At 40.0% G+C, this 13,642-nt stretch overlaps 2 protein-coding genes across 4 annotated transcripts in view; one reads left to right on the forward strand and one right to left on the reverse strand.

Annotated features, from left to right (window-relative positions):
• The window catches only part of OGFOD3 (2-oxoglutarate and iron dependent oxygenase domain containing 3), a 43,348-nt gene that overhangs the window by 23,665 nt on the left and 6,041 nt on the right, over positions 1 to 13,642 (forward strand). For all 3 annotated transcript variants that reach the window (XM_027471685.3, XM_072025665.1, XM_072025664.1), the window contains one exon: positions 2,704 to 2,827. In XM_027471685.3, coding sequence (XP_027327486.3) covers positions 2,704 to 2,827 — 124 coding nt within the window. The remainder of the gene's footprint in view (positions 1 to 2,703; positions 2,828 to 13,642) is intronic.
• The window catches only part of LOC101802295 (urotensin-2 receptor), a 51,134-nt gene that overhangs the window by 9,028 nt on the left and 28,464 nt on the right, over positions 1 to 13,642 (reverse strand). The window lies entirely within an intron of this gene.

Genomic DNA, 13,642 nt, shown 5'->3' on the forward strand with positions numbered 1-13,642 from the left:
TAGGTCAGAAAATATTTCAGGGAAGGCTAAATAGGATAGACCAGTTGCTTCCCAGTGTGTCTTCAGTGCAGCCAGCCTGCCTGGTGTTTTAGTTTTTGCAGTTGAGAACACAAACCAAGTTTTGTTCATTTTCACTGCAGTTGAAAAGAAGGAAAAAGTGCCCCTATTGATCTGCAGTAAGAATTACTGTATGAAGAAGTGCCATAGTATTTCTGTGTGGCCTCCAGAACAATCATGAATACTAGATGTTTAAGAAAGATTGATAGAACTCAGGATGTTGAAACTTTTGCCAGTTCGTTGGATGCTTTTGTGTATTCCTGCATAATAATTAAACAGTGAGGATTGCTGCTAGAAAACCTCAGCTTTTTTTTTTCTCCTCTTTGCAAAAGAAAGGTAAAATCAAGTCTTTGAAAAATGAATCTGACACATTTTTTTTCAAAGCCTGATGCTGGTGGTTCAAAGATGCAGGCTCCTTGGAGCACTTGAGAACATTTTACGTTTTCCCCTGAATTGCTGAGTATATTGCAATTACATTTCTCTATCTGAACATCTTTGGTTTGGAATATTTTAACTGCATAACGGAACAGCACAGTTCTATTATGTGTGTATGAGATTGAATTTTAGGGGGAAAAAAATCCATTTGGTTTTCAGTTACATGGAAATGGAAACCCTTAAATCACCTAAATGAATCATTTAATCTTGCTGAATTTATAAGCAAGGTAGATTGAATAGTGTGTTGTCTTAAGATGTGGAATTTCATCTTGGATGGAATTTGTTTGGAGCTGGATCTTTCAAACGCCAAATGCCTGATTTATAATGGAATTGCTGTTACATACTCAACCCTGACAGCAGAATAGTCTTATAATGTTCTCTAAGAGAAGTAATGCGGGACTAGAAGAGTTCTGCAGTCTCAAGGGAAGGATCCTGTCATTCTTCACAGACTTGTCAGGCTCTGACACAGAATTGGCTTTGTTTTGTTTGCCTTGAATTTCTCCTATTGAAAAAACTATTCCAGGACTTTGGTGCAATTTTTTAGCTTAGACTTACTCATGCTCAGTTTATACCTATTTTGGTTTGCATGAACCCTGGCTTTTACATTAAGAAGACTTTTTCCCCCCTCCTCTCCCTGTTCCACTTCCTCCTATCCCCATATAGGCAGTGTTCATATCCCTTGCCAGCCTTTCTTGCCTGAAGTAGAACAAGCTGAGCCTTAAGCTAACTGGAGATTCTAATCACCAAAGTGGTGAAGGTGATAGATAGCTTTGCAAAGCTGGTTGCAGGAGGAGGGCTGTAGACTGGCTGTTTTGAGGTACTGCTGTAGCATGTGCTCATTAATTCACATTTACTGCCTTATATTGCTGATAAGGTTTGGGTAAATATAGGGACAAGGGTATCACCAAAACATTTCTCATTCTTTCGACTTGGACTGTGCAGTGCTGCTTATTGCTGGATTTGGATTTTGTTTTTAAGCTTGTATGGTCAAAATAACAAAATGAGTAAGAATGAAAATGTCTTCCTATCCCATCTGTTGCTGTGTTATCTTACAGAATAATGTGTACAACTGTGTTGAGCCAAAATTTAACTGGTACTAATGAATGTAACTTAAAAAAAAAAATAAATCAGAGAACTTCTATGTTTGGAAGTAGCACTTACCTCTTAACAGTCACCAGGTCAGACAAAACACTCTGCTAATGTTGTATATTTATGCACTACTTCTGTGCTGCACATTTTGCTTTTTGACAGTGTAAAGCAGAACTTCATTGAGTTGTGATATACTGTAAAGAAATTGGAGAGTACAGCCATTGATTCCTAAGTATGTTTTTGATTCTAGGTGACCTAGATATGAAAAGGAAGTATTTTCAGCTCAGTGTTAAGTACTTAAAGCTCAGAGAGAAGCTATTTGATATATACCATTTCTTTTCTCCATCTTCAATATTCATATTGAGGCAAATAAATAATGCTTTAACAGGAATGAAAATCACTCTGTTATACTTAAAAATGTGATGTTTGTTCTGTAGGCTGAGAGGAAGCAGAGACTTTGAAAGCCATGTGTGAAAGTTTTAAAAACAAAACAAAAAAACAAAACCTAAAACCTGTATAGAAAGGAGCAGGTGTTCCTCCAGTGAAGGTGTATTTATTGGGAAGGTCTGATTCACTGTTACCATGAAGCTTCTGCTTGATAGCTGGTGAAGGAGAGAGTAAAAGGTGAGGTTTCCAGAAACCTCGAACTGTGGTTAGTTAAGAGATATGGTTAATTAAACAGACTGGTTTTGGTTCTTATCAGCATTATGGGGAAATTTGATTTTGAAATAATATAAATAAATCTGAGCATTTCCATATATTTGATTTGATGCAAAGGTGTAACTTCTGACACTGTGTTTTTTGCCAGATGTTCAGTAGAGGTAGGATGACAAAGATCAATAAAACCATTTCTTTAGTTTTGCAAACTGTAATAATAAAAATAATACAGGTAAAATACTAGTTGTGTAAAATATGTATGTAGTCTGGGTATAAACAGTATAGACTAATAAACATGGATAATTGCTATGGCAATGTTCTTGTTCTTCCAGTGACCCTTTTATTAAATATGTGACAAGTGGAAAATTAGAAAGCCAATCAGTTCTATCTGCGTAATTACTTATATTCTGCAAAGATGAGAGCAGAATGTTGTAAAGTTTTAGTAATTGTTGACTTTACTCCTAGGTGACTTACGGCTCTTTTGACTATACTTCACTGCTGTATCTGTCTGACTATGCTGAAGATTTTGGTGGTGGACGGTTTGTGTTTATGGATGAAGGTTCCAACAAGACGATAGAGCCCCGAACAGGTAAGAGTCTTGGTTTGCTTGCATGAAGCAGGCCCAATTGTGCCCATTATTATCTGGGTGGGCTGGCTGATACAGTGGGAGTTGGTATTTTGTGTCAGTAGTAATTGTGGAATAATATAGTTCTCTGTCTCTTGTGTATTCAGATTGATTAGGTAGAAAGTAAAGATTAAAACGGGTAAAATGAAATAGTTGAAATATGTGGAGTTAAGCTGTGTAAAATGGCTTCCTTGAAAGCTGTAGCATTTAGAACTGCAATCCAGTTATAGAATCAAGGAATCTTTCAGGTTGGAAATCACCTCCAAGATCATGTAGTCCAACCTTTAACCTAGCACTAAAATCCACCGCTAAACCATGCTATGAAGTTCTACATCTGCACGGTTCTTAAGACCTCCAGGGATGGTGACTCGACCGCTGCCCTGGGCAGCCTGTTCCAATGCAGCACAACCCTGCCAGTAATGAAATTTCTCCTCATATCCAACCTAAACCTCTCCTGGCACAACTTGAGGCCATTTCCTTATCCCTTGGCGCTCGGGAGAAGAACCTGATCCCTACCTCACTACAACCTCTTTTAAGGTCAATGTAAAGCACAATAAGGTCTCTCCTGAGCTGCCTTTTCTCCAAGCTAAGCAACCACAGCTCCCTCAGCTGCTCCTCATTAGACTTGTACTCTAGATCCTTCACCAGCTTCATTGCCCTTCTTTGTACACAAAGGCAAATTTAGCAGGCTAGAATGCATCTAGAGTCAAGATAACTGTGTGAACACTCTGAGTACAGCAAATCCACACTAAAGCAACATATTTTACACCTTCTGGCCAGAAGTTTCTTTGCTGTTCATGGTGGGGCTCAGTATCCTGTAACTGCTGTGGGGTAGGTGTGAAGGTGATGGAGAACCACTGTGCTGCTGATGTGCAGAACCATGGTGAACCGTGGTAACTTGGTTATGAGTCTGTATACGCTTTTAGTAAATTTGATGAAGATAAGAATTCTGCTGGCTGTCAGAAAGGCTGATCTTTTTAAAAAGAAAAAGAAAATCCTTAAGGATGGCTTAAGATTTTTCTGATAAGTGGATTATTTGAAACTGGAATTACTTTGGGCAGTATGCTTAGGAAGAAAGTGCTCAGGCTCAACTCATCTGTCCGTCAGGTAAGTAGGGAGCTTACAGTACTGTACCTCAACCTTTTATAATGCAATACCAATCACGTTTTTTGCAGGGAACATCAAGGACAGCTTCATATTCCTATGGACTTTTTTCTTCTTTTTTTTTTTTTTAAGAGAAAAAAGATGGAAATTTTCTTATTTAAAGACAGCATCAGTAATTGTCTGCTGTCAGACGTTACCCCAGCCTGAACTGGTTTCTTACTATGGTGGCCGGCAAGTGGGTTGTGTGGTGTTTTTTTTGTTTTGCTTGTATGTCTTACAAATCATAGCAATCTACTCACCAGCTGTAACAATGGTTTAGATAAACTATGAGATTATCTGTGTTCTGGGTTTGATATCAAAAATTGTATGTTTGATTATTTTAGCTTTTGTGGTTGAAAATATATGCTGAACTGAAAGTATTGTCATTTGCAAAATGCTGCCACCAGTATTTTGAAAGGAAGTAAATTAAACTAGGTCATTTCCAGATGCAATTCTAAAATGAACATGTTGGTATTACAGCTGTAAAATAAGAACTGAATTCTGGATAACTGAGAGGGCAGCTGTCTCCTTGCACAGCTCTGGGGCAATCAGTCTGATGGCTGTATGCAGCATTCCCCTGCCTTGATTTCAAAGTCGGCAGCTGTGAAATTGCTTCAATTCAGCCCCATCCATTTAATTTTCAGGCTGCACTGCAAGGTGTTTGCTCTTTGTCATTCCTGGGGAAGAATGGGGAGCAGATGAGACGGAAGTACAGAGAGGAAGGATTTTTAACAGCACCTGATTCTGGCCATTCCCTTTGCCAGTTCTTTTTATTAACAGTATCTGTGAAATGCAACTGGTTAAACACAACTGTTAAAATAAAACAATGCAAAGCTTGTGAAGAACAGCCTTTTTGGGAGATGAAATGTGTTATGTATGCACAACAGAAAATGAAGTTCAGTGCCAGTTACACCTTTCTTCCACACTCCTCTGTCCAAATGCAGTTTCCAGGGGTCCCTTGATAGTGTCACTACCCATTGTGCTATCTAAATAATTACTGAAATCTTGAGAGAAGCGGAGAAAATGTTTAGAGGTAGAGCATCATGTGAAGGCAATTCTACTTCATTTTCCTCTTGCTGATAAAAATGCCACTTGTGAGAGAATGAAAACAAGGGAATGACCCCAGGGTGTTTTCTGTTGCTGGTACAAGTTGATCTATTTTTCATGTTCAGAGTTCCTTTGCCGTGCTTTATTTTCCTTTTTTCCCCCTTCTTTTTTGTTTTTGTTTTATGCTTCTTTTGATCCTTTGCTTTTCTTATCAGTCCAACTTTTTAAACCATGTGTCAATAAGCTTTTATGCTTCTCATTTAAGATGATTCAGGCTTTAGAGTTGACTGTCATGATCACTGGTTTAGTTCCAGTGCCTGGCAGCCAATTTACCTTCTCCATAACAGTATTGAAGTTTAAATTCTAAGACCTGGCATTTCTTATTGTCTCAGAATTACACTGTATTTTGGGAATTTGGTGCTATGTGCTAAAACGAGCACATTCCTTTTTGTGCAGGCAGTAATTTATTAGAGAGTCAGATTTTACAATGGGAAACAGAAAGACATTGTTACTGATGCAGCAGAGCAGGAAGGGCAGTCATCTGAAATACAAAAAATATAATCACAAAAAGACACAAACCAAAAACAAAAACATTGTGAATTTCCCTGTTTTTATTCCCTGGCATTTTTTTTTTTTTGCTGTTTCAATGCTTTCAGTCTTAGCCCAGTCAGATTGGGACAGGGAGAACTTATATAAACAGAAGTGGAGCCTAATTTTAAAACATTTATCCCTTTTCTAAGTATACCACTTGTAAATTGTGTAAGAAGTCCCTAAGTCCTGTTTGCACGTATTCAAATGAGTGAGGGTGTTCTTAAGACTATCATTTGTACCATGGTCTGTAATATTGGTTTGTTTAATAATTAACACATCTATCTCTAAGAGGGAATTAAATTCATTAGTCTGGATGCTCTCAAGACTTTTCCTTTTAATGGACATGAACAATTCACCACTGTTATGCCAATTCATGTGTACAGAGCCTTGGCTAATCCTTAAACAAATTTAGAGTTAGGGGACACATCTCTGAAGCTTATCTGGGCACAAGGGAAGTGTGTGTGTCTTGCCTTAAGTTGGGGCCTCTGTCTGCTGCAAGAAACTCACTGTACCAAGAATAAGAATCCTCCTTTCCAAATAAAATACTACTTTGAAAGGAAATGTTTTTTTGGATAAAGAAACATTTCTGAAGTTGTATCTATTGCTTTTAAATGCCCTTGTTAATCCTGTTTCCAAAAATGAATTGGCAAAATGGCAATGCATTGTCACTTTGTTTTCATCCTTTACACCAGGGTTAGCTCTCCTCAAAAGAAGAAAAGAAATTTGCACATAGAAAATAAGGAGGTGATTGGTGACAGTCAGCATGGCTTCACTAAGGGCAGGTTGTGCCTGACAAATCTGGTGGCCTTCTACGATGGGGTTACAGCGTCGGTGGACAGGGAAAGAGCAACTGACATCCTCTACCTGGACTTGTGCAAGGCATTTAATGCTGTCCCCCATCGTATCCTTGTCTATAAATTGAAGAGACATGGATTTGAGGGGTGAGCAACTTGGTGGGTAAGGAATCGGCAGGATGGTTGCACTCAGAATTGCTGTCAATAGCTCAATGTCCAGGTGGAGGTCAGTGACCAGTGGTGTTCCTCAGGGGTCGGTATTGGGACCGGTGCTGTTTGACATCTTCGTTAGTGACATGGACAGTGAGATCGAATGTACCCTCAGCAAGTTTGCTGATGACACTCAGCTGTGTGATGCGGTCAATATGCAGAAGGGCTGCTGTGCGGAGGGACCTCAACAGGCCTGGGAGGTGGGCCTGTGCAAACCTCATGAAGTTCAACAAGGGCAAGTGCAAGGTCCTGCACCTGGATTGGGGTAATGCCAAGCACAAATACAGGCTGGGTAGTGAATGGATCAAGAGCAGCCCCAATGAGAAGGACCTGGGGGTGTTGGTTGACAAGAAGCTCCACATTAGCTGGCCATGTGCGCTTGCAGCCCAGAAAGCCAGCTGTACCCTGGGCTGCAGCAAAAGAAGTGTGGGCAGCGGGGCAAGGGAGGGGATTGTCCCCTTCTGCTCTGCTCTTATGAGGCCCTACGTGGAGCCCTGCATTCAGCTCTGGGGCCTGCAGCATCAGAAGGACATGGAAGTATTAAAATGAATCCAGAGGAGGGCCATGAGGATGACCAAGGGGCTGAAACACCTCTGCTATGAAGCCAGGCTGAGGGAGTTGGCGTGATTCAGCGTGGAGAGGAGAAGGCTCTGGGGGGACCTTACAGCGGCCTGCCAGTGCCTGAAGGGGGCTGCAGGAAAGCTGGGCAGGAACTCTTGTTGGGGAGTAAAGTGATAGGACAAGGGGGAATGGCTTTACACTAAAAGAGGGTAGGATTAGATTAGATACATAGAAGAAGTTTTTTACTCAGAGGATGGTGAGGCGCTGCCCCATCCCTGGAGGTGTTTAAGGCCAGGCTGAATGGGGCTTTGGGCAACCTGGGCTGGTGGGAGGGGTCCCTGCCCATGGCAGGGGGTTGGAATTAGATGAGCTTTAAGGTCCCTTCCAACCCAACCCATTCCATGATTCTATGCAATAGAGCAACTGTTAGAGTGAGGTTCTTCAAAACCAAGGCCTTGGCCCTTTCATCATTAACATTCTTTGTCTGGCCTGCGAATTCCTGTTGCAGGAAGCTTCAACAGATACAGTTAGATTAAGTATAAATGACAGACAATAAAGCATTCCCTTTTTTAATGTTAAAATCGGTATACTTTATGCTGCTATTAAGTTTGCCAGTGTAAAACATTTAAAATTTCATTATTTTGGAGAGCCTTGTGTGAATCTGGGTACTGGCAATATTATAGAGAGGTCACAGGCTTCATTTTATAAGTGTAGATGATACCCTGCAGCTGGAATGAAATATCTGTACTAGTTGTGTGTTCTGTATTTGCATGTACACTTCTTGTCTTTAAGGTCAGCTTTGTTGAGCTTACTTTCAACTCACAAAGGAGTTTGTTCTTTATACAAGTTGTTTTTTATGTAAGGGCAGATAAAAAGGTCACAATCACTGGAAGAAAATAATCCATGATGCAAAATGAATTATGTGCATTGGCTCGTGTGAAATGTTGCTTTTCTGTTTCGTTTGTGAATATCAAACTTAGCATGTTTTTGTAGTTGCCAGAGCAAAGTGTCTTTCTGCAAGTGCAAGAGTATTTGAGATGAAGGTATGAGCTGTTTGGGAACCTGTGAGGTTAGATTATTCTTCATTTAGAATGGAAAGAAGTATACATTCAAAGCCTGATTGTTCAGTTTTTCTGTTTAATCTTTATTTTACTGTGCTCTTTCAAAAAAAAAAAAAAACAACAACACAACCCACATCATCAGTTTGGAGAAATTCACTACTAAAGGCTGTGGGAATGCTGTATATTGACAGTTCAATGACATAGTAAAAAAAAAAATATATAATAATAAAAAAATTATATATATATATTCCAGATTTGGAGGTCTCACAACAATATAACATGTTTTTTACACCTTGTGTTAAAAGCATTTCTTTAGTAATTATTTAGTAATCCATTTTGTGTTATGGAACAGCTGATTTTTCACTGAGTGTGGGTACTCCTTCTCCACACTTAACCTGGTTAATGCTGATTTAATCTAGATGAAGGTGATCTTCTGGCATTCCTAGCTTTAGTTTTGCTCCAATCAGCAAAACTGGATCACATCTTGATGACAAATCAGTAACAGCTGAAAGCTGAGTGATTTAAAAACAAAGCAAAAATGCCCCACAAATAGTTGTCAGTCCTATAGAAGGTAAATGGAGCAGGCATTAGTAGCTGCAGTAATATCCAGCTACGCAAAGCTCCTGGGTTAAAGGAGAGGTGGCACTTTATTGATTTGCAGTACCAATCATGAATTGCACTTGGGATGGGTAAGACAATTGCACAGAAATGGTAGAAAAAGGAGGAGCTGTTGCAGCTGTGACAACAATCTGTTGAAACAGGCACATACAGGAGCTGGAGAGCTCCTTGTTTCTACGTGGAGCTCAGAAGACTTTCTTTTGTTTTCTGTTCTGTTTCCTATAGAAGGTTAACTTTCTTTCAGACTCTGGTTTTGTGTTCCAGTCATACTTGGTGACAGGTTTCTGATGTCATTAAAATAAATAGTCTTTTAATTGTGCACTTAAAGCAGCAGTACTTGGGAGGCTCAGATCAGACCTGCGCTTCCCATGCTGCATATGACTTATCCTCAATTAGATGTTGTGCTTTGTATGAAGCATCTGTATTATTGAGGATAGTAATGGTTGTTTTAATTGGGCAATTGAAAGGATTGAGGTGTGTAAGGAGGTTCGGGGGTGCTAACCTGATGTGTTAGTGCATTACAGGGCATTGCAGAGCATTGTCGCTGTGGTGAATTGGCCTCTGAGGCTTTCTCCTGGTATAAAACAGTTATTAATGAGCACATGCAGTATGTGTCTTGTTTGCTTGTCATTCCTTAATGCATTTCTACGGGACTTCGGTTTTCATAATGCACATGCAGGCTGATATTTTAGAAACTTGATTGGATGCTGCTGAACAAATATGCAGCAAAGTTGATGGTATAAAGAAGGAGCAGAGGAAAATCAACCAGTTACTTGATGAAGTTCAGGTAATGTAACAGGTGAAGTAAAATAAAATGCAAAACAAACTCTTTCAGATGCCTTATGCTGTATAGATCAGTAACGATGTTTCCATTCTTGGTTCCTGCGCTTTCTGAGTTTTAATATTACAAGCGGTGGGTGCATTGGAACAGGCTGCCTAGGGAAATAGTGGAATCACCATCCTTGGAGGTGTTTAAGTAAAGGATAGGTGTGGTACACGGTTTATTGGGTGATACTGGTGGTAGGTGGACAATTGGACTAAATGATCTTAGAGGTCTTTTCCAGCCTTAATGAATCTGTGATTCTGTCATGAACTCCTTTTTGCTTGAAGGGCATTTCTTGAAATGAGTAGCAGAAGTTACCCTTGTGTTTGTGCTTCAGTGATTTCTGAATATAAGTTTGAAGTCCATCTCTATTAGAGGTCTAAAATCCAGAACTTGGGCATCTATGTGATTTGACTACAGCTCTACTAAAAATGGTGTATTTAGCAAGGTCAAGAAAAGGAAAATAAATGACCCAGTGGTATTTCATGTGATACAAAGTGCAACACTTTGTTCTTACAGGCTTCTTGTGCTGAGAACTTTCTGTAGGAGTCCAACAGAAGCAGCTCTGATAGTCATGACTGGGTGAGGCTGAATACTAAAGGGGGAAACTGGGAGTCAGAGCAGAGGTGCTAACCCTGTTCTTCTCCTTTAGCTGTAGGGAGAAGAGAAGGAGGCCAAAAGGCCTGGGTGACAGTAAGGATGAAGAGGGGAGAGCAGGGTTATGCAGTTCTGATTTCTAAATACATCACTGGATTGTCACATTTTCAGACAAAATGTACAGAGCAGAAACTTCTGTTGTTTTGAGCAACCAACTGTGCTGGTGGAATAGAAGCAGGCAGGGATTCTGTTGAAATCTAAAAATGCTTATGTCTTTTTATTTTCATAGGAAATTATTTTTAGTGGGGAGTAACTTTGGTCATTTATTTTCTTTAAAAAGTGTAATTTGGAACTTTTCAGCACAGGTGATTATGAATTTAAAGTAGAATCAAGTACTTATAAATGTATTAATAATACTTCAGCAAATTACAAGCCAGCTATAAAAAGTTCTCCCTGATAATCATTGATTTTATTCATAACAGCAAGTAATTTCTCTACCAAAAAAATCTGGGGCGACTTTGCATCTAGGCTTCATTAGATGCCCACTGTGTTTTAGTTTCTTTTTAGGACCTACTCACCTTTACACTTCTGTGCTTGGCATGCTCTTCACCTGTGTATGTGGGGAACTTGTTTAGGGAAGCTGGTGCACTCTCTTCTGCTGTAAAGGTTGGCATATCATCCAGACTCAAGTCTTCAAAACAGTAGATATAAACTTGGTTTATATCTGGGATGAAATCCAGATCAGCAGTGTAGTGGTGTGCAGGTAGGTAGGATGCACACAGCAGCTGCTCCTTTACCCAGTTGGCAGCTTTCAGCACTACCTTCATAAAGGTTTCCCAAATTTAACATGCAAGAGACAGCATTACTGGATGGTGCTGCTGTCACCTGAGGAGGGTACCTGGCACACTTTGGACTGGGAAAACCCTGGAACCAGAGCTGTGACAGAAGTGTAACCTGTCCCATTCATCTCAACTCAGATCATGCTCAGGTGCTGTCATTCCTCTTTACTTTCATAAGGTTTAGGTAGAGACTTGCTTAATGCTTTCCCCTTTCAACAATATATTTATAATAATAGAATAAGTATATCCATTAAGTAAATTTTATTGTGATTACAAATTTTTTTTTTTTTTTTTTTTTTGCCTAATGATAGTGTTTGAGGGGTGGGAGGAGAGGCTTTATATAAGGATGAATTAGCAGTGACTCCTGAACAGCTGACAAGGATGAGAAGACAATTGTGTGTGCAGTTTCCCAGACAGCGCTTCTGTCTTGGTGTCATTCAGCAGACTAAACACAATTTTCTTACTTTCTAGAGTAACACTCAGAGCTGGTAGAGCTGCCAGTCAAAGCTGTCAGCGCATAAGATACAAGATGCTGAGTAGATCTGTAGTGCCAAATAAACTGTTCGTGCTTCCCTTTCATCTGGCAGAGGAGTTGCCTCATTTCCAGCTGCTCTGGGTGGTGGTTCGAGGTGAGACCTTTTACAACCCCCAGTCCCGCTCTGTGCTGGGCAGCAGGCAGTGGCAGCCCCTGTGCTTCCCTGACGTCCAGCCCCTGTTCAGGCAGACCAGAGGAGAAGGGCGAGGGGACTTTGTGTGCCCTTAACTTGCTTGCATGATTAAGTGTGGGTCAAGACAGTCTGACACCTGTTTTGCAGTTTCTGCTTGATAAGCTTGACAAGGAAATTTGGCAGTGAATTAAGCTAGGAGGGCCAAAATGGTGCTGCCAAGAAAGCAAAAAAGCCAGTCTCATGTGAAGGATGGGAGCACAAAGTTGGGTGGGAATCCGGTGGCAACACCAGGTAGGCCGCAGAAAGTGATTGCCAAAGTTGCTATTAATGTGAATGGCCTCTGCCATGTAAAATCAGAATGATTTGATGGAGTGGACCTCTGCAGATCATCTGGTCACAGCTTCCTGCTCAACAGTTGATCACAGGAGACACAAGGGTAGCAAAATGTATGTATGAGACGCGTGGTCGGGAAGTTCCATATCTAAATGTGTTCTGACTAACTTGTGCTGTTAATGCTGCACTTACATGTGCTGGTGGTATGACCCTGAGCAACCTGACGCAACTCAGATATAATTTAGAAGTTGGCCCTGATATGAGAAAGGGATTTGACCAGATCTCCTTCCAAATTCTCATCTAAATTACGCAGTGAATCTGTAATTCTGTACGCAGTGAATGTAATTCTATATGCAGTGAATCTACAATAAGAGGCAAAACAATGTTGTATTGTGGGGTTGTTTTTTTTCTTTCTTCCTTATGAGCATTGTGCTATGTTAACATTTGCATGGTTCTCAGTCTTTTTATGTATTCTCTACTTTTTTTTAATAATTTAGTCTTACACACCTTTTTTTTTTTCTCTCGTCAGAATAAGAACAACAGGATACTCTATACTACTTGCAAAGCAAAAGAACGTGTGTTAATTGCAAAGTATTGTACTGGTGTTTACTAATTAATTTTTGCAGTAACACTGTTAGAATATGTCAGTGTTTTCTTCATTTTAGAGGCAAGGAAACAAATGAGAGGTTAAGCAGTTTGATCAAAGTCACAGTACAAGTCAAGGACATAGTTGTCAATTAAAATTTTCTTTTTATATTCTGCTAGTCTATATTGCCTCCCAGTACTGAGGTTAGGTAGAATATTGCAGGCAGTTTGCTTGTGGAAGTGCAACTGAATGTTAAAATTCAACAGGGATAAAATCTCCTGAGAGCAAGCCTTATAGGAATCTGTGATACTATAGCTGGAAGAGTAATTAAATGGAACATCATTGCTTTATAATGAAATAGCTGTTGCTTTTGTTGCTTCTTCATGAAAATAATAGTGTTACTTTATCACAATTACAGTCATGTACAGCTCAGTACTGGATCTTGTGACTGGCACTTGTACGTCTTCAGAAATAACAGTTCCTGTGGATCAGTGCAAAAATCACTTCTCAAAAAATCATGAGAACAAGGGGTTACTTCTAATATGATTAAGGTCTTGATCCTGTATTTTCTTTCCTGTTTTTCACATCACAAGCTTTTCTGAGCCTGACAGCATTTAAGAGCTTGACTTGTGTCAGTGACACTGAAGGCTAGGCTCAGTTTTGATGGATGCGGTGGTGCTGAGCTTGTTAGCGATTCCTCATCCTAGATCAGACTGGCATGTATAAGTGAATTGGCACATGAGCTTTCCATGATAGCTTTTCTTTGATCCCCAATACAATTTATCCTTTGCTTACTTTTGTAAAGATTAAAAACTTGTGTGAATGTTTAAGGCTCACAGAAAAAGGGCTGAGAGGCAGCTGCACCTGGGGATGGAGCTAAGCACAGAAGCAGAGCCTGAGCAGTGGCT

Source organism: Anas platyrhynchos, chromosome 19, assembly GCF_047663525.1.
Source record: "Anas platyrhynchos isolate ZD024472 breed Pekin duck chromosome 19, IASCAAS_PekinDuck_T2T, whole genome shotgun sequence".
Classification (NCBI taxonomy): Eukaryota; Metazoa; Chordata; class Aves; order Anseriformes; family Anatidae; genus Anas; species Anas platyrhynchos.